Consider the following 18,973-nt stretch of genomic DNA (forward strand, 5'->3'; position numbering starts at 1 on the left):
TTAACTTCTAGAAAAAGTTTTTATTACTGCCAAGTAGAGGCCTCTTATGGCCAGTGTAAGTAATAGGTTGATGGCGCTTGTCCTGGGCCTCCAATCAGATGATGCACAGGATGGGTGGTGAGGCAGGGCCAGGCAAATTCCATGTATGAGGAAGAAGCCACAGGAAGGAGGGAGTGGCATTCTGTAGGGGAAAATAATAACGGCATCAGATGGTACCCATCTCAGGGCCTCTTACTTCGGTCCAAGTCTTACCACAATGCAGGGCCAGCCAGATTTGGGCTGGAGTGGCATGGAGACTAATGGCAGAGCCAGTGGCAGGAAGAGTGAAGCTGGCAATGGGAGTAACACCATGCAGGGCTCAGGGGAGCTTGGATTTTCCCCCCACTAATTTATTCACTATGGGTGTGTGTGTGTGTGTGTGTGTGTGTGTGTGTTCAAATGCATTCCTGTACGTGCACAAGCAGTGGAGCTTGCCCCCCCACACACACACACATTAATTTATCCACTATTCGTGTGTTCAAATGCATTATTGCACAAACATGTGCCACAGCTCACAGGTGGAGCTCAGAGGACAACTTGTTGGAATCTCTCTCCACCATGTGAGCGTCTGGGTCAAACTCAGCTCATCAGGTTCAGTAAGGAGGGCTTTTACTTGCTGAGCCATCTCAGGCACCTGAGCCGGGCTTATTGATCCTGGAGACATCTCAGAGTCACTGAGGGGGAGAGCTGACACAATTGCCTAAGGGTATTCATACACACTCGGATCTCAACACCACTCCCTTTACCTCTGCAGGTGTCAGATCTACTATAGACTCCCCAGCCTCAGGAGCCATCCAGGAAGGAAGGAAGCTATTTCGAGAGATTCCTTTGGTATCCCCAACTGGAGAATCATGCCCTCCACAGAAAAGGAGCCAGCTCTCCCATCCCATACCCTGTAGGATTGAGACCTGTTCTTAATTCTTACCCCAGTAGGGTTGGAGACAGGCTTGGGATGTGGTGTCACTGGAACATCTGTCTGGTACTGCCCCCCAGCACAGCTGACAGAAGGAAGGATTCAATTGTTCCAGCACAGGCAGGGCTGCTGAGGGTACACTGCCAGGGGACTGCTAGAGAAAGCAAGAGGAGACCCTCAACTTCTAGCGAGCCTCCCTATTCCGAAAGCCTGGGTAATAGGACTGAATGACCCCTAAGACCACCTGCCTCACCCCCAGGCTGTGTCCTACACTCCAGAGGGTGCCATTCACATAGGCGTCCAGGGGATAGCACATTATAGAAATTCACTGTGAAGGCCTTGGCTGTCCATGGGTTTTACCCATGCCTTCACCAGAAATAGGAGAGGCCATGAGATATCAGTCTTCCCAGTTCATAAACTCCGCTCTCCTCTCAAGTACCTGTGCAGAGATGATCCCTGGAGAATCTTTTGGTACCATCAGGTCCTGAGAAGCACCTATAAGGTGAAGGTGAATCCACTCAGAGGAAGAAATAGGCATGGGGACCTGGGGTGTGGTAAAAGATAGAGGTTCCAAGAAAGGTTGCAACTTCTTGCAGAGTTTGGAAGGGCAAATTTCACAAACTTAGACCATCTTCTTCCCAAAACAGGGCCTTAGGAAACTAGAAATACTGATGTCCAAGGGATGATCCTGCAGACAGAGTAGCCCTTTAGAATAAGGTCTGTGTGTGCCTAGGATCTAGCACAGAGCCAGAATCATAAGGAATGCTATGTAAATATGGATGGATGGATGGATGGATGGATGGATGGATGGATGGATGGATAGTCGGTGGATGGATGGATAGTTGGGTGGGTGGGTAGATGGATGGATAGATGGATAGTTGGGTGGGTGGGTAGATGGATGGATGGATGGATGGATGGATGGATGGATGGATGGATGGATGGTTGGGTGGATGGATGGATGGGTGGGTGGGTGGGTGGATGGATGGATGGATGGATGGATGGATGGATGGGGGGATGGATAAGTGTTACAAGCACAGAAATCACCTGGCATCTGTGTTTCCCATTTCAACTTCTCTTGTCTGCGCCATTTGGCTCTTCTGTTGGAAAACCAGACCTGAGAGAGAACAGGGACTGTTACTGACTGCGTTTTCAGTCACCTGGCACCAGTTGCTCTTACCGTGTGTCCCTTGCTTGGACTCAGAAAGTAGAGTCTCCCTCCATTCTGACACCCTCACCCACTGCTCAGGCCTTTCTTTGCTCTCTGTCTTTTTCCTCACCTAAAAGGCTCGGGTGGGGGAAAGAAGAGAGAGAAATTGGCAGGAAAGCAGGGAGGATTTCGTCTCTCTTTTTATTTTTTTTCAAACAAGTTTTTCCACCCTCTTGTTGCCATCTCTGCCTCCACAGACCTCAAGCCATGATCAGTACATTCTTCTCCTTTACTGTTTCCTCACACTGTGTTCCAGAGCTCACTCACCCTCACTGTGTCTTCAGGCAGAGAGGTGGCAGCAGCCAGCTTTCCACGGACAACTGAATCTGGATACTGCCCACGCTGGAACTCTGTAGGGACAGAGGCTCCCACAGTGAGGGTAAGGGAAGGAGTAAGGCTCCTTCCCACTCCCTACTTCTTAAAACCCTAAATAGCCCTTCTTCCCAAGGCCAAACCACCCACAGCCTGTACCCTTCAGCCTTTGCCCGTAAGTCTCAATGCCTAGCTGCTATAACAGAAGCTTCTTCCCCACTGTCTTCCCAAGCCCAGCACCTTTCTCCAGTGCCTCAGCTTGGCCCGGGGAGAAGATAGTCCGATTCCTGTGGCTGGTCCCCGGGTGGGGACCTCGGGGAGCCTCACAGTTACTGTGGGGACTAGGAAGAGCTGGAGCCAAAACAGCTGCAAAGGAGGACAATGTCTTATTGCCTTTGTGATGTTGACGTTCTGGTTGGTTAGACAGGGTCTCTTGCAGGGTAACAACAGGGGCACAGAAGCAGAGCAGAGGTAGTGGGGTATGAAGTTCCTTGGCAGTTGCTACTCAATGCACTCAGTAGCATGGCACTACTTAGGGAAAATAAAGTTGCTCCAGGTTTGAAGAACCTCATACAACATAGAGGAAGTCCTGAGAAGCTAAACAGGAAGCAGAGGAAGGGTATAAAAGGCCCAGCTTTTAGCAGAGACTGCGAATCCAGGAGTTAGGGGATACAGGTTCTGTCCAAGATGTGCCACCAATTGGCTGGTGACTGAGCAAGTAATTTCATTTTCCTGAATTTCCATATCCTACCAAGAGAGAATAATGGCACGTGCTAGACCCTTTAAGGATCGTTGAGAGGGTGATTCACAAAACAATAAGAACTCCTGATTGGCAGAAAGAAGAGCTATAAAATGCTAAGAAAGTTGGCTCCGATTATCTCTGGCAACAACTCGAAGACCCACCTGGAGATCTAAGTTGTGTCCAGTGTAACCTCTGGTCTTCCTGTAGTGCCCGAAGGACTCGATTGATAGAGGATACCTGGGGATGTTGGGGTACACATTGGGAAGGTGGTATATAGACCTAAGGTTGCATCCTATAGAGATCTTTTCCCTCTACTCACCATTCCCAAAAGTAGCAGCTCAACGCTCTCCCCATACTTCCTCCTCAGCTCCCTGACCACCACATTTCCAGCTTCCCTTAACTCCAGCCTGAGATACCCAAATTGCCAAGGAAAGGGGGATCTTCCCCCCAGACAGTTCACCTGCAAACCCCAGAGTAAGGAGAGGGCACTTACACTGGGAGCCTTGTCCTGGGTACAAAGCCCTTCAGCACAAAGCTGGCGTTGGATCTCCCAGGCAAAAAGAGCTGGATACTCATCCTTTAGCTGGGCAATTCGAGCCACCACAGCAGGTGTGGCCAGACGTGGTTTGCTTCCCCCAATACCCTTGGGTTCCAAGACTCCTGTGCGGTAGTAGCGTCCTAGGATCTTACTCACACAGCCGTTAGATACCTGAGTGAGGTGAGAAGTAAGAACAGGACACAGATGACATGAAGGGCAGAAGGAAGTTGAGCCTTCCTGGGACAAAAGGAGGCTACAAGGCAAAGTGAGCTTTACTGAACTAAGCCATGGAGTTAAGAGGTTCATCTCAGGGCTGGAGAGATGGCTCAGAGGTTAAGAGCACTGACTACTCTTCCAGAGGTCCTGAGTTCAATTCCCAGCAACCACATGATGGTTCACAACCATCTGTAATGAGATCTGATGACCTCTTCTGGCCATGCAGAAAGCTGCATGATATATACATAATAAATAAATAAATAAATAAATAAATAAATAAATAAATAAATAAATATTTTTTATAAAAAAAAAAACAAAGAGGTTCATCTCATCTTTGGGCACCTAAAACTCCCCTTCCCCACCTCCATGAGGGTCTTCTAGGAGGAAACCCTGGGTGCCCAAACCCAAGTTGCTGCTTTAAGACAGGTCCTTGATGCCTGATTCTTGTTTCCCTCACTGGGTCATGGGTTTGGCATTACCTTAAGGCTCCGTGAGATGTCACAGGGTCGCATCCCTCTTATCGCTAGCTGCACAATCTGCTGTCGGGTGTCCAGTGGAAGGGGCCGGCCATTCACAAAGAGTCCCCCCAGCTGATTCACACTGCTGAGACCTGGGTATGAGAGGTAAGCTTCAGCATGCTGCCTCTGACCCACACACCTTTGTAGAAGGTCTCTCTGGTCTTGCAGCTTGGCCCATACACCATACATTATGTCCTTTTTTTGAGACTGTGTCCACCTTTTCCCAGGGTCCCCAAAACAAACTACTTTTTGGGGGGCTGGTTATCTCCTAATCCAAAGGTAGCAGAGTAGAGCATTGAGGGAGAAACTGGAGAAAAATTAGCTTAGAGCTCTGGCAAAGGACAAATGGCATTGTGTTGGTGGGAGCCAAGACCCAAGGGCAGTATTCTATCTCTGACCCTTCTATACTCTTCCAACTTCTCCCAGACCTCTTACCGTCCTGCTGCATGCTTCACACTGGTATTCCTCACAGAAGGACAGAAAGCCAACTGGCAAGCTGCAAAGGGGTGCTCCTCCTAGAAGTTTTTCTTTGGGGCTGGTTCTGTAACAATAGAGGGTTATGTGTGGCCTCTTGAAATGGTCATAGGATAGAATGTCTGTGACAGAGGGTCCGTAGGCTGGCTAACACTAAAACACTAACATACTCTTTTTTTTTTTTTTTGGTTCTTTTTTTCGGAGCTGGGGACCGAACCCAGGGCCTTGCGCTTCCTAGGTAAGCGCTCTACCACTGAGCTAAATCCCCAGCCCCACACTAACATACTCTTAAGTTCTTATGTACTGACATCACAGGGTCAGTTGAAGACTGAATCTTTTTTCATATCCTGATAAGGGAGAGTAGAAACTAATTTCCCACATATCTGTTAAAGAGGGGATAAAGAGCAGAAGACACGATCCTTCTCAGTACTCAGGATTTTTCTTCCCCAAGTGGACAACTTGACATCTGGCCCATCATAAGCCTTCTCCGTGCTCGGTTGACCTGCTCAAGCAAGAGACTCTAGTTCTCTAGTTCAGGTTTCACAATTGGACAGTCCTGGGTTCAGGTCTCCCAAGTACCAGTCAAGCACTTTCTTCAAAGCACTTCAAAGAGATCCAGACCCTTGTTTTCTGGGTTCTCCAGGAAGCTCTTGGGGGAGGATTTGGGGTTCAGCTCTACCTCAGGTTCCAGGCATTGGTCCCACACGTTGGAAAGAGGCACATAAAACCTGAGGAGATGACTTCTCCTAGGAGACACACCTCCTAGCAGCTTCTAAAGTCACTGGCGCTGTTGATTCTTTTGAGCATTGAAGAAGTCTAGATACCATGGTGAAATTCATTCTTTCAATGGCATTGCATATTTTACTGACATACCCTGACAGCATTTTGGAAGGAAGGGATGCTGTCTGCTTATGGGAGCAGAAGCCATCTTGAGCACAAGAGAGTCTGCGCAGCAACAGTCACAGTCATGTCTCTTCTGCTTTCCTCAGCAACTAAGAGGAGTTGATGCTGCCTCCCTTTCATGCCTGGAGTCTTGGCAGAGCTGAGGTAGCTCCAGGGAGCAGCTTTGCCCATGGAACTTTCCTAAAATAACCACGCTGTCTTGGCTCAGTTAACTCAACAGCAACTACTTAGTGAATAGGGCATTAAACACAAGAGCACTTGTTTGTTCGGAAAGAAGTGAGAAAGAAAGAAAAGGACAGAGGCAAGCTAAGCGTGTGGAGCGTGTACAGTTAAGTTATGCCCAGAGAGGGAACAGGGTTAGAACATCAGCCAAACCTGAATCCTTGATAGAACTCTACCCTTTTCAATGGAGATTACAATGTACTAGAAAGAGGAACGAATCAGGAGTGAAACACCAAGAATCCAGAGCCCACGGAATCTAGTGCTTAAAGTATCCTTTGTCTGTTTGTGTAGAGACATGCCCATTTAATCTCCTAGCGTCCCAGAAACTCAGTAAGAAAGCTGAAATCTTTATGCTAAGAAGAAAAATGAAGGCGTAGATAGATTTAGGTTAACCTAAACCAAGAACCACCCTCTCAGAGAATAAAACTCAAGGTTCAGAAGCCAGCTCCTGACTAGAGGTAAACATTACTGGCTCCTAAGCATGAGATTCTGTTTCTCATATTCCCATTCCTGCTTTGTACTTGAGCAGTGGCCATTTAAGAAATAGAGAGGAGAAGGGTTGCGCTGGGAATGCAAAGGGTAGGGGATGGGAGCTTAAACTATCAGCTTAGCCCTGAATCCTTCACAAGAGTTTATCTTCCCAAGTAACCAAGGGTTATTGCGGAACACAGGTTCAATATCCAAATCTAAAACAACAAACAGAAAACCTCCAAAGCATACCCTAACACACAAACAGAAAACCCTGTTCCCAATAGCCTCCCACATGGTATCAGTATTTGTGATAAGTCGTCAGAAAAAAATACCTAACACTCAACAGATGAGAAAGTAGGTTAAGGAGTTGAAAGGGCAGGAAAGTGCATAGCTGTAAAGACAGAGGTGGGAGAAAGTTGAGTTTGGCCACACAAAGACATGGAGATAGAATGGGAGACAGAGCAGACAATGAGCCTGCTGGTGCACTACCTGGGTGGAGGAAAAGAGGTGGGAATTCCAGGAAAAGGTCTCAGGGTCCTGTGCAGGCTCCAGGGGTTGCTGGTGGTCTGGTCTCGTAACAGCCTCCACTCTGCTTCTGCTTCTGTCCTTCCAGGGGGTCCAGAGCTTCACAGAGCCTGTTCACAGGAGCAGAGGGCAGCTTTCTGGGAGTAGCCAGTGATGTCACAGGCCACGAGCAGAGGAGGAGGGAAGTGTGCATGGGGCTGGCTGACACTGGCCCTGAGGCAGGGCAACCCACAGTCAGTGACCCACTGTGTCCTTCTGTGAGGCTTCAGAGTCCACCTTGTGTCCATCTACCCTGAAGCATTCTCAGACAGGCTCTCTCAATCCAGAATGTACTCAAGCATGGGCCAGAATTCTCAGAAAGAGTGAGGAACATGGAAGATGAAGAATTTCAGACTACGTACCCAAAGTTTCCCATGCATCAAAACACAAAAGAATATTCCAAAAGTACTGATACAGTTTCCCAGCCATAATGCATATGTCTGAGCTTTTAAGTCAACCCCCAAGTTCACGTGTGTGTTATTACAAAAGATAAATGATGTATAACCAGATTGAGTACTGGCTGAATTGGCTTCTAGAACCTCAGGAGGAGAGCGGATGGAGAAGAGTGCGTCACATAAATCAGTTGTCTCCAGAGAGGATCCCCACCGAGTCTTCTGTTGATTCCTTGACTGAAATGACACAAAGGGCGAATCCTTGCCTGGAAATAGGGCCATTCTGAACTTCAGGACACCAAGAGTGGGAGGAGTTGGTGGGAATTCGTGTCTGAGGATGACTAGAAATGCATGCTTCTAAGGACACACAATCTAGACTTTTCTCTTTCATCTCTGACTATTTTCAGACTCCATTTTACTGGGGATTTGGTATGTTTAGATTAAATAAAAGATGATGCTACTGTTCCCACAAAAGACACCACAGATTGTCTGGGTCATTGCAAGGGTGAGAAAACCAGTGGCTGAGTAGGGTGGGGTACTGGAAATGAGCACAGACCTCAGTGTTTGGAAACCTTGTTGCTATTGCAGTCGTGGGTAAATAGATCCTTGTAAGGGTGTGAAGGAGTAGATATGCGACGCCTTGTGCGTCCATTTTATATTTCAGAATCTGTAACTCAGTCACAGAAGTGAGGTTCAAGTAGGCAACCCTGATTTATTGGGGGCGTTAAGAATAGACCTAGCAGTCAGAGAAGAGAACAGTAGCTCTCATTGGTAAATGTTTTGGGTTTGGTAATAGAGACGTGGGTATTGAACATGAACTTGGATCTTGGAGTTGGAAACTTGTCTTCCAAAGCCAAATGTATCACAAAAATGAGTCTTCAGTCTTACCCTGACACATACTCCACTCCCCTTCCCATCTGCTCCAGCATCTTCAAGCTGAACCTGAGCGCTGGCGCAGAGGGAAGACTGCAACAGATAGTTTCAGCACCATGGGCAGGACAGCACAGGGCCCTAGTGCAAGGAGAGCCCTTCCACCAGGGGTAGCTGGGGGCTGCTTAGCTGTGTCTGGTGAAAGAAGGTCCCGAAGAAGAGGGTAACCCCGCTCTCGGTAGCCTTTTCCTGCCTTATTCCTTTCTCTGGATCTGTCCTTGCATCTTGAAGCTCAAGGCTCATACCCTGAGCGTCTTTTCTTATAGACAGCTGCCTGAGGGTGTAGGTAGGGGTGTCAAGGGGGGAGAAAAGACAAACCCTGGCAGATGGTGGTGGCAGCGATTTCCCCCATAAACTACCCTCTCGCTTAGTCTTTACAACAGGCTCTTGGGTCTGAACAAACAGAAGCTTTCGACCCAGAGGTGATAGGGAGAGGAAAAAAGGGGAAAGGGCCCTGGCGGGGGGCCTAGCAAGCCCAAAGGCTCAGTCGCTCAGCCCTCTGCCCAACGCGCCAGACTGTTTGAGGAGCAAATATCTGCCTTCACTGTCTGACTCTCCCAACTGCCCCCACCGGGTTTGGGGCTAATTGTCCCTCATTAGCTGGGCCCAGCCCCCAGGCTGCTGCCAGCCCCCGCCATCTGCTCACAATTATACATTAACTCAGAGGTCTTGTCGCACGCCAGCCAGGCTGTGCGCCCCTCTCCTGGGCCAGCCAAGGCCATTCCACCTCCTTCCTCACCTGGATGTAGAACCTGGATCGATGGCTCCTGCCTTTGGGGAGCCCCTGGTCTAGGGGCCTGTGACTGCAATAAAAGTTCTATCCTTAGTAGTGGTGGCTGAAGTTCCTCCCTGCTTTCCTCGTGATGCCAAAAGGCGAGCTAACCCGTGCGTAAAGCTGGAAAGGGCTGGGCGCGGCAGGCGCACCGGCCCGCTGACTTTGTCTGGCAACTCCCTGGGAGCTCTTGGCATCTTTTGGAGGAGGTGATGCCAGTTTCAGCCTGTTTCGCCTCTCCCTTTGTGTAGGCTATAGAGTCGTGGTCCTCATCTTCCCTTTCTAAAAAGAGTCTCATCTCCTGCCAGCCCTTAACTTTTCAGAGCGCACGCGCCACAAATCCAAAATCACTCTCCTACATCTGGCACCTCCCACTTTAAAATAAAAGCGGTTCTTTTGCTACAAAAGTATAGGGATTCTTCGAATTTCCTGGATCTTTCTGAACGAGGGAGTCGCGCTAAAGTGGCATTCTCCACCTCACAAAATTTCGTGCAGTCATTCTATTCCCCTAGACATGATTTCCTTCCAGTATCAGAGCTCAGTCCGCTGACAAACCCTTGCGCTGTTCAGTTTAGATTGTACACGGCCAGGGTCCCTCCCTCTGCTCGCCCCAGAAAGGTAGTGAAAAGCGCACCCTTCATCCCGTTTTGGAGTAGAAGCGCAGGGGGAAAAAATCTTTCCTCTGTTCTTTTTCTCAAAGAGCTCTTAATCTCTGAGCTCCTGCCTGACCCAAGTTTATTACAGGACTAGGGCGGGTCGGGTAGGGTGGTGAGTCTGCACTTCCCCAAGACGAATCGGGAAGTTCAGAGAGACTAGAGCTACCAGCATAAGGAGAGACCACGAAGCTCACTGGGTGTGAAAGAAGGATCTAGAGCTACCAAGTCAAACACGGGGCCAGCAATCACACTAGAATCAAAGGGTGACATTGTGCCAGCCACCAGCCCTGCAAAGTGGGAAGGGGCTGGGTAGGCACTGGGATTCCCTGGGAATCGCTAACGCTGCGCTCGCCCCATTCTGCCTCACTTTGTCTGGGACCGAGGCCCTACAGACACAGTAAGTTTGACAGAGAATTGGCATACACTCCACATCCACTTCCCCGGCCAGCGTGTTGCGTTAATGTGGTGCATACGTTATAGTCAATAGACAATTTTGACGCTATCGCTTACTGAAGGCCATACTCAATTCGGATTTCCTCACTTCTTCAGGAGCCCATCACATTTGTCATCCCTTCTCCTTCAGTTCCCCTTGGAAACTTTTCAGTTCTTTCTGTTTTTAATAATTGGAATGGTTTTAAAGAATCATGTATTTTATACATCAGAAACCGCTTCTAATTTATTTTTCTACTATGTAAAAGCATAAAAACCACACATACTTATTAAGGGGTATCCTGTGATGTCTGATACATGTATCCATTGCATAATTTTAAAATCAGCTTAAACACATCTCCTTAAACACTTAACATTTCCTCATGGTGAAGACATTTGAAATCCTCTCTTCTAGCTCTTAAAAAATATGCATTACTTTATACACAGAACTGTCCAATAGTGGCAATTCAGATCTGGTCACTGTAACTAAGTCCCCCTTGATTAACCTCTTGCCAGTTGTTCCTTTCCTGGTATCTTTCTAATATGCTGTTTCTTGTTTTGTTTGTTTTGTTGTTATGTTTTAGTTTTAGTTTTTGCCTTTAAGACAAAGTCTTACGTAGCCCAAGCTGGCCACAAACTGAAGTATAGCCCCAAGTAATGTTGAGCCTCTAGTACTCCTGCCTCCGCCTCCCTGGTGTGAGACTACAGGCATTCACAGCTGGCTAGCTCAGCCATGTCAGATGGCTGGACTAGGCTGGTGGGTTCAGGAGTTGAAGGTCACAGAGGTACAGGGATGTTGCTATCGTATGGAATTAGTGGTGCCTAGGCTGACGTGGTTTGTAGCTGTTGAGGTTGACCCTGATCATCTAGCTGAAGGGATGTGTGTAAGTTCTGTCTCCCTGTTATGTCTCCTACATTCCACACAGTACTTTTCTGAAGGAAGCTGTTGGGGTGTGAGTCCTATTTAACGATAGGAAGTTATGTTTGTTTGCCTAAGAACACGATAATCCACATAGTCAAGTTGAACTTCTCCTGTGAAAATTTGTGTCTTCTCTTACTTATGTGCTCAATAATTTATTTGCTGAATAGAATTTGTAGTGTCAGTATGGATTTATAAGAAAATGTACTTTATTCTTTAGGGCATAATTAAATCTATTACTCAGTTTTGCTGCTCAATTTGCTCCAGGGCTGTCCATCATGACCGTGTTCCCTTCAGCATGCCCTCACTGGCCAAACCCACATAGAGTTTGTGTGGTTTCTGTTCAGGGGACTTTGTGGCAGTGTTCCATGGCTCTCTGACACTGAAACATGCTCCAAGCTTTTCTCCTCTGTTTCCCACTCCTAGAAACAGTAGTTTCTCCAAGGACTCTGGTCCTTTTATTAGGCAATGGTATGAGATACCAAAACCTGGGCACCAGTGTTTTAGCTGCTACTGGGGTGTCATTGCTTCTAATGCATATGTTTCTATATGTAAGCATCTGAATCTACAGTAAAACATAGTGTTGCTAACTGTGATTCATAATTACAGGAAATATTTTAATTTTACCCATATTTACCTGTACAATCTAATCCACCATCTATGTACCAATCTTTCCAATTCAAGTATACATTGTTATAGTAACAGAATGGTTAACACGAACCAGCCTTGGGCAACATTTTATTCACTAGAATTGGGCAACATTTTATCAACTAGAGTACAGTGCTTATTTACCAATAGTTATTTCAGTGCTTGAGTTTGTTTCTAGGGACCCACTTATGCTAGATAAACTCTCCATCACTGTTCTACATCTCCATCCAGCCTCCGTACGAATACTCTCACCTTTAATTTTTAGACCCTGCCACGCCCAAAGTTATCTAAAGCCACACCTTTACTACTATCCCTTCTGTGGGTTGCTTCATAGATGTACAGTGCGGCTGGTTTGCTTCGACACACTCTGCATTTCTTGTTAAAAGCTTCTTATTGTTAAATTTATGTGACTTTTGAAATTGCACACATTAGGGCTTACTGTTTATGCTGTAACGCTCTGTAGATGCCAGATTGAGCCATATTGTATATCCACAGTTATATCATCATAGAATACTAGACTCGTGGGTTGGGGATTTAGCTTAGTGGTAGAGCGCTTGCCTAGCAAGCGCAAGGTCCTGGGTTCGGTCCCCAGCTCCGAAAAAAAGAGAAAAAAAAAAAAAAGAATACTAGACTCGCTATCTAAGGATTACTGTCACACCAAGTTCAACCTTTCTTCTTTCCTTAAGCCCTTGGTAAACACTAAACTTTTTCATCATAATTATAGTTTTGTTTTTCCCAGAATAGCATACGATGGAATCACAGGATATGTCTGTCACCTTTTCATTTGCATATATGTATTTAAAATTCATCTGTGTCTATCCATATCCTGATTACTCTCTTTATTTCTTAATACTATGATATTGTATGGATGAACCACAGTTTCCCTGTTCACCAGTAAGGGACAGTGTATAGTTTTAGCAATTGTAAATTGGGCTATGGTAAGCATTTATGTGTAGGTTTTGGTATGAACACAAATTTTCAACACAGAAGGAGACGGTTCTCAGTTTTGGAAAAACACTGCCAAAGTGTGTTCTCCTGTTTCCACACCATTTAATGCCCTCAGCAAGAGCAGAGGATGGCTCTGTTGCTTTGTATCCTTGCCAATACTCCCTGCCATGGTCTGTATTGTCTGTCTGTTTGTCTGTTTGCTTGTCTGTTTGTTTTTAGACAGGGACTCTCTATTTTGTAGCTCTGGCTGTCCTGGAATTCCCTTTGTAGACCAGACTAGACTTGAACTCACAGAGATCCATCTGTATCTTTCACCCCAGTTCTGGGATCAAAGGCATGCACTACTGAGCCCGGCTTTTGTGGTACTTCTTTTTTTCTTTTGTTGTGTTGTTTTGGCTGTTGGTCTGTCTCAGTATGTAACCTGGGTAGCCTGGAACCCAGATATCTGGGCCTGACTTTGCCTCCTGGAAGCTGGAATTAAATATGTACGCCACCAACAACTAGCTCTTTTTGCTTTTTCGAGAGAGGTTCTGAGGAAGTCCAGGTTTGCTTGAAATTTACTAAGTAGCCAGATGATGACCTTGAGCTCCTAATTCTCTTGCTTCCACCTCCCAAGTGTCGGGACTGCAGGGTCAACCACCACTGCCCGTTAAGAGGTTTTATAGTTTTGCATTTAACATTTAGGTTCATGGTCAATTTTGAGTTGACATTTGTGAACTGTGTAGCTTCTGCCTATGTTGATTTTTAAATATATTCTAACGGTTCCAATTTGTCGAAAAGTCTCTTTTCTCCATTGAACTGCCTTCGCTCCTCGATCGAGAGTATTTAACTGGGGCTGGAGAGATGGCTCAGCAGTTAAGAGCACTTGCTCTTGCAGAAGACCTGGGTCTAATTCCTAGCATCCCCATGGCAACTCATAACCATCCATAACTCCAGCTGCAGGGGATCCAATGCCCTATTCTGACTTCTGTGGGTACCATCAGACAGATAATACACAGACATACATGAGAGTAAAATACTCATACTCATAATAACATTTAAAAAATCTAAAAAAAGTAAAAAACGAATATTGGACAATGCCGGTATGGATTTATCTCTGTGTTATTGATTCTGCGTGATTGATCTATGCCTCTGTCCGCTCACTAATGCCACGCTCTCTTTGTTAAGCTTTAAAGTAAGTGTTGAGGATGTGAGTTAGCCAGCTTTATACTTCTCCGTCCATATTGTGTTGAATAATCTATGTGGTTTTAACTTTTTTTTTTTTTTTGGTTCTTTTTTTCGGAGCTGGGGACCGAACCCAGGGCCTTGGGCTTCCTAGGTAAGCGCTCTACCACTGAGCTAAATCCCCAGCCCCTGGTTTTAACTTTTTAAAAATTAAGTGTGTGTGTGTGTGTGTGTGTGTGTGTGTGTGTGTGTGTGTGTGTGTAGTGTATAGTGTATGGTAGTGGTCGTGTGCCCACGCTATGGCACATATGCTGGAGTAAGAGGACAATGTACTGGAGTTGCTTTTCTCCTTCCACTGTGTGGGTCCTAGGGATCAAATTCAGGTCATCAGACTCGATGCTCTTACTATCTTGCTGCACCTAACTATAGACTTTAATCAGTATGTCAATCTCTGTAAAATAGTTCACTGCAGTTTTGATTAAGATTTTATTGACTCGATAGAGCAAGTTGGGGGAAATGGACGGTTTAACACTACTGGGTTTTCCAATCCATTAATATTGATTACCTATTCAGTTATTCAGATTTTTTTTGACCGATTAACCAGTGCTTAGTTTTTCCTCTCATAGATCCAGTACCTATGTTTTTAGACTTATATCTTCATATTTTACTTTTTTTTGGGTCTTTATTTTGGCAGGTAGAATTTTTTTATTTCAAATTCTCATAATCTACTATTGGCATAAAGGAAAGCAATTCACCTTTGACTATTAGCCTTGTATCCTGAGACCTCGCTATACTCATTTATTAATTCCAAGAAGTATAGACAGCCATACTGGAGCCAATATCGTGTAACTCTGGGAAGTGATTGTCTAATGCTTTGAACTTTAACACCTGGAAGTCATGCCTCTCATGAACAAGGTCAGCTTTTTTTCCCTCTTTCCAAGCTGTATCTTTGTAGTCTCTTCTTGTCTCACTAAGTAAGACTTTTGACATGACTAGGGTTGAAATACTGAGATAGAACCTCAGTGGCCGGTCCTCGGCCTTGGGATTTCTTTCCTGTATGAAGTATCCAAGCAGTAGGGCTGCTTTGCTTCTCAATCTTCTGAACCCTCTCCCTGCTCTGCTGTATATTCCTGTGCAAGCCTTTACCCTATCAGATGAGCCAGGAGAGCCAGTCTCCTTCTCACTACACTCTAATCAGAGCCTTTCTCTTTTACATCTTAAATTTATCACTAGCATGCACGTGTATACGTGTGTGAGCACATATGTGCATGCATAGGGGGGCACATTTTACGTTTTGAAGCAGCTTCAGGTTCTTAGCAGAGTTGAGATGAGGGCCCAGGGATTCTTTTCACATTTGCACCTCCATATACACCTCCTTCTCCATTATCAATATCTCCCACTAGAATGGTATATTTATTACAGCTGATCAGCCTGTAGACATATTGGAGATTTTGAACCACTGAGGAAATTCACCTCTTTAGTTTTCTGAGGTTGGTGGTTGTTTTGTTGTTGTTGTCTTTTTTCATGGATGGGTATTGGATTTTATTAAATGCTTTTCCTATTTCGACTGATATAATGATATGATTTCTTCACTAGCTTGCTGATTGCATTAATGGACTTTTAAATATTTAACCAGTGTTGCCTAGTTGGATCACGTCCCACGTGGCCATGGTGGACAGGCCTCTTATCGCCGATGGATTCAACGTGCTCACATAATGGTGAAGATTTCAATGTATTTGTTCACATGCATGTCTCATTTTCCCTTCCCTCCAATATTTTCTCTCAGCATTAGGGGAGTGCTGACTTCATTCGTACAGGAGAGCCAGGCTTGAGGAAGGGCAGGGCTTATCAAGCAGATGCAACTCTAGGTGATACACACGAAGTCCGCATCCCGTATCTGTTCCTTGGACCGTGCTCACTTCCTGATCCAGCAAATCTCAGTGTTTAGCTCAGACCTGCTGTGTCACCCCCATGGTCATGGATCCTCTAATGGCTACTTCAGCAGATAATTCTAAAGTCCATGCCAGGATGGGAAAGAGCAGTGAATAAAAAAAAAATTCTTGACTTCTACCTTGTATTTTTTCCCTTCAGGATTCTCTCAACAACTTTCTATCAAGCTGAACATAGTGGTGCACAACCTTTAATCCCAGCACTTAGGAGGCAGAGACAGGAGGATCTCTGTGAGCTCAAGGCCTGCATGGTCTATGACATGAGATCCAGATCACACAGTGAGACCCTCTTTCAAAATAACATTTTAAAAAGGACATTATGGCTGCCTCGTTAAGACTGTGGTGTTACCAGCCAGAATACAGCAAATACAGAGGCGAATGCCAGCAGCAAACTACTGAACTGAGAATAGGACCCCATTGAAGGAATCAGAGAAAGAACTGGAAGAGCTCAAAGGTGCTCGAGACCCCTTATGAACAACAATGCCAAGCAACCAGAGCTTCCAGGGACTAAGCCACTACCTAAAGACTATACATGGACTGACCCTGGACTCTGACCTCATAGGTAGCAACGAATATCCTAGTAAGAGCACCAGTGGAAGGGGAAGCCCTGGGTCCTGCTAAGATTGAACCCCCAGTGAACTAGATTGTTGGGGGGAGGGTGGCAATGGGGGGAGGATGGGGAGGGGAACACCCATAAAGAAGGGGAGGGGGAGGGGTTAGGGGGATGTTTGCCCGGAAACCGGGAAAGGGAATAACACTCGAAATGTAAATAAGAAATACTCAAGTTAATAAAAAAAAAAAAAAAGACTGTGGTGTTACATAGGCTAACACGTGTAAGAACGTTCTAGGTGCTTGCTATTATTTTTATATATTATTTTCATTATACATCATAGTTTAATATTGTGTATTGGCTGAGTTTAGTAGTTACAATCTCTCTTAGAGATTCCCAGGCCAACCCCCTCCCCCCTCATCCTAACTCTGTAGTCCCGTAATTTCTAGCTCTCTGCTTCTGCAGATGAGCCTTGTGACCTCTGGATTTACTCCCCTATCTTATGAAATCCCTTTGCTGACCTAGAGTTACCTTGCTTAGTGGATAGTTGGGTAACTTTCTGCTTTTGAAATGACAAAAAGTTGCATTTTAAGGCATGCCCACCCCTGTGTGTGTGTGTGTGTGTGTGTGTGTGTGTGTGTGTGTGTGTGTGTGTGTGTGACAGGTATGTGGTATAAGTGCAAACACAGACATGCCACAACATGAGCGTGGAGGTCAGAGGACAAGTTTGGGTATCAGTCCCAGCCTTCCTCGGGGTCTCGGTTTGCACTGTGCATGTAGGTTAACTGGCCTGAGAGCTTTGCAGCCATTTTCCTGCCTTTGCCTCCCACTGTGCTGCAGGAGTGCTGGGGTTGCAGGTACACCCTGCCCTTCAGGTTTATGTGGGCTCAGAGGATCTACACTCAGACTTTCAAGCTTTCATGGTGAGGGTTAACTGTCTCCCCAGCCCCACACTTGCGTTTATGAAAAGGAGGGAGATGAGGAACAAAATTTATTGATGATCCAACGGTTTTTGTCTGCATGTTCTCTAAAGACTGCGGACTTTTGGCTTAGGTTACAGTGAGAGTGGATGCTGTTAATTCTCTTTAGTCATCCCTGAAAATAAGTTAATAGTCTGCTGTCTGGAGCACTGTAGCATGGATAGCCTTCCACTGCCTAGCCAGACCTAGTGGAGACGAGACAGAAAACTCCCTCCCTCCTGATAAGGATCCTACCTCTGTTCCAGACATCCAGGGCTCCTCATCTTCGCTGTGTCCACAAAGATCCCCAAAACAACACCTGCTAAGCCTGACAGAGGCTCTGCCCTACCTAGAGATCGAGCTATGTAAAGACGGGTAATTATAAATAAAGTCTTATTACTATCTTTGGCTTGGCACCATTAAGCACAATAATCAGATTTGAATGACCCATTGCCATGGGTTTCATTATCAGCCCAGATGGCATCCCTGAACCCTAATCCTCAGCTCGCCTCCTCTTCAGCCGTCCTCACATGTTCTTCATCCTACATCAAATCAGATCTTTGCTCTCCACTCTCCTCAGTGGAAGTCAACGTTTTAAGCTCCGGCTAAATTTGACATCACTCCACATTTCTCTTCTTCACCCCCTGCAAGACACCTAAGACCTAGAGTTGGATGGAAGCTGCTTTCTAATCTCTGGGTTTTGTTTCCTTTCTTCTCCCTAGCATTTAGACTTCTCCTGACCACCCTTTCTTCCTGTTAACAAACCGCTTTCTTTCCACCATCCCAGCCCTTTGCGTTCTTTCTCTTGGTTTTATATGTGTGCTTTAATTTCTCACAATTGAGCGTGTAGTTGGAAATGTTGTGGCTGAACAGTATTTGGAGACAAAGCTGCCTGCCCTCAGCCTTCTGGCTCAGTTAGTTGTCTGGGAGCCCGGCAGCTACAGGCGCTGCATTGGGTCAGCTCCTGGGCGCCCCCTGCAGTCTTCCTACGTTTGTGGTGACTCTGAGAGGGTAGCATCTGCAGCCTCATTCCCTTCCTTTGCACCCCGTCCCCCATCCCCACCCCTGACAGCAACAGTAATGTCAAGAAAGGCAGATGACACCCAAATGGAGGTGACAAAGGAGTTGCATGAGAGACATAACAGCAAACAGAGCTCTGAGACATCTGTTTTCCCCAAAGACTCCATTATCCCTTGCCACCAGTCTGACTTTCTCTAGGGAAGGAGTTGAAGAGACACTATGGACTCTAACAGTTTAGCCTCCTTTGCCTTACAAGCCTTGTTAGAGGAAGCTGAGCCTGAGAATAGATTTATCTCTTGAGAAAACAGGAATGTATCTCATAACAAGCACTGAAAAGATGAATTAAATTATCTAGTTATAATTGCCCCAAGAAGCTAATCTGACTAACCCAGAGAGAGAGTGTGTGTGTGTAATTATGTTGGATGAGTAGTAAAGAATGTGGATTCTACTCTGGAATCTTCTTTTCTTTTTAATTATTGCAATCACATCAAATCAACCAGTTTAGTCTTTTTCGGGCT

At 45.9% G+C, this 18,973-nt stretch overlaps 1 protein-coding gene across 3 annotated transcripts in view; it reads right to left on the bottom strand.

The window, feature by feature from the left end:
- Pax4 (paired box 4) overlaps window positions 1–18,973 on the bottom strand; it is a 36,446-nt gene continuing 17,473 nt past the window's right edge. The window contains exons 1-11 of one of the 3 annotated variants that reach the window (XM_087659473.1): window positions 7,045–7,185; window positions 4,921–5,026; window positions 4,447–4,577; window positions 3,707–3,922; window positions 3,375–3,450; window positions 2,712–2,837; window positions 2,427–2,509; window positions 1,997–2,066; window positions 1,392–1,447; window positions 965–1,106; window positions 1–181 (exon numbers count right to left, since the gene is read on the bottom strand). In XM_087659473.1, coding sequence (XP_087515599.1) covers window positions 45–181; window positions 965–1,106; window positions 1,392–1,447; window positions 1,997–2,066; window positions 2,427–2,509; window positions 2,712–2,837; window positions 3,375–3,450; window positions 3,707–3,922; window positions 4,447–4,577; window positions 4,921–4,933 — 1,050 coding nt within the window. In that variant the 5' untranslated portion in view covers window positions 4,934–5,026; window positions 7,045–7,185 and the 3' untranslated portion in view covers window positions 1–44. Of the gene's footprint in view, window positions 182–964; window positions 1,107–1,391; window positions 1,448–1,996; window positions 2,067–2,426; window positions 2,510–2,711; window positions 2,838–3,374; window positions 3,451–3,706; window positions 3,923–4,446; window positions 4,578–4,920; window positions 5,027–7,044; window positions 7,191–18,973 lie in introns of those variants that run through there. The other 2 variants (XM_087659474.1, NM_031799.1) reach the window with 2 other exon arrangements.

This window comes from Rattus norvegicus, chromosome 4 (assembly GCF_021556685.1).
Source record: "Rattus norvegicus strain SHRSP/BbbUtx chromosome 4, alternate assembly SHRSP_T2T, whole genome shotgun sequence".
Taxonomy (NCBI): domain Eukaryota; kingdom Metazoa; phylum Chordata; class Mammalia; order Rodentia; family Muridae; genus Rattus; species Rattus norvegicus.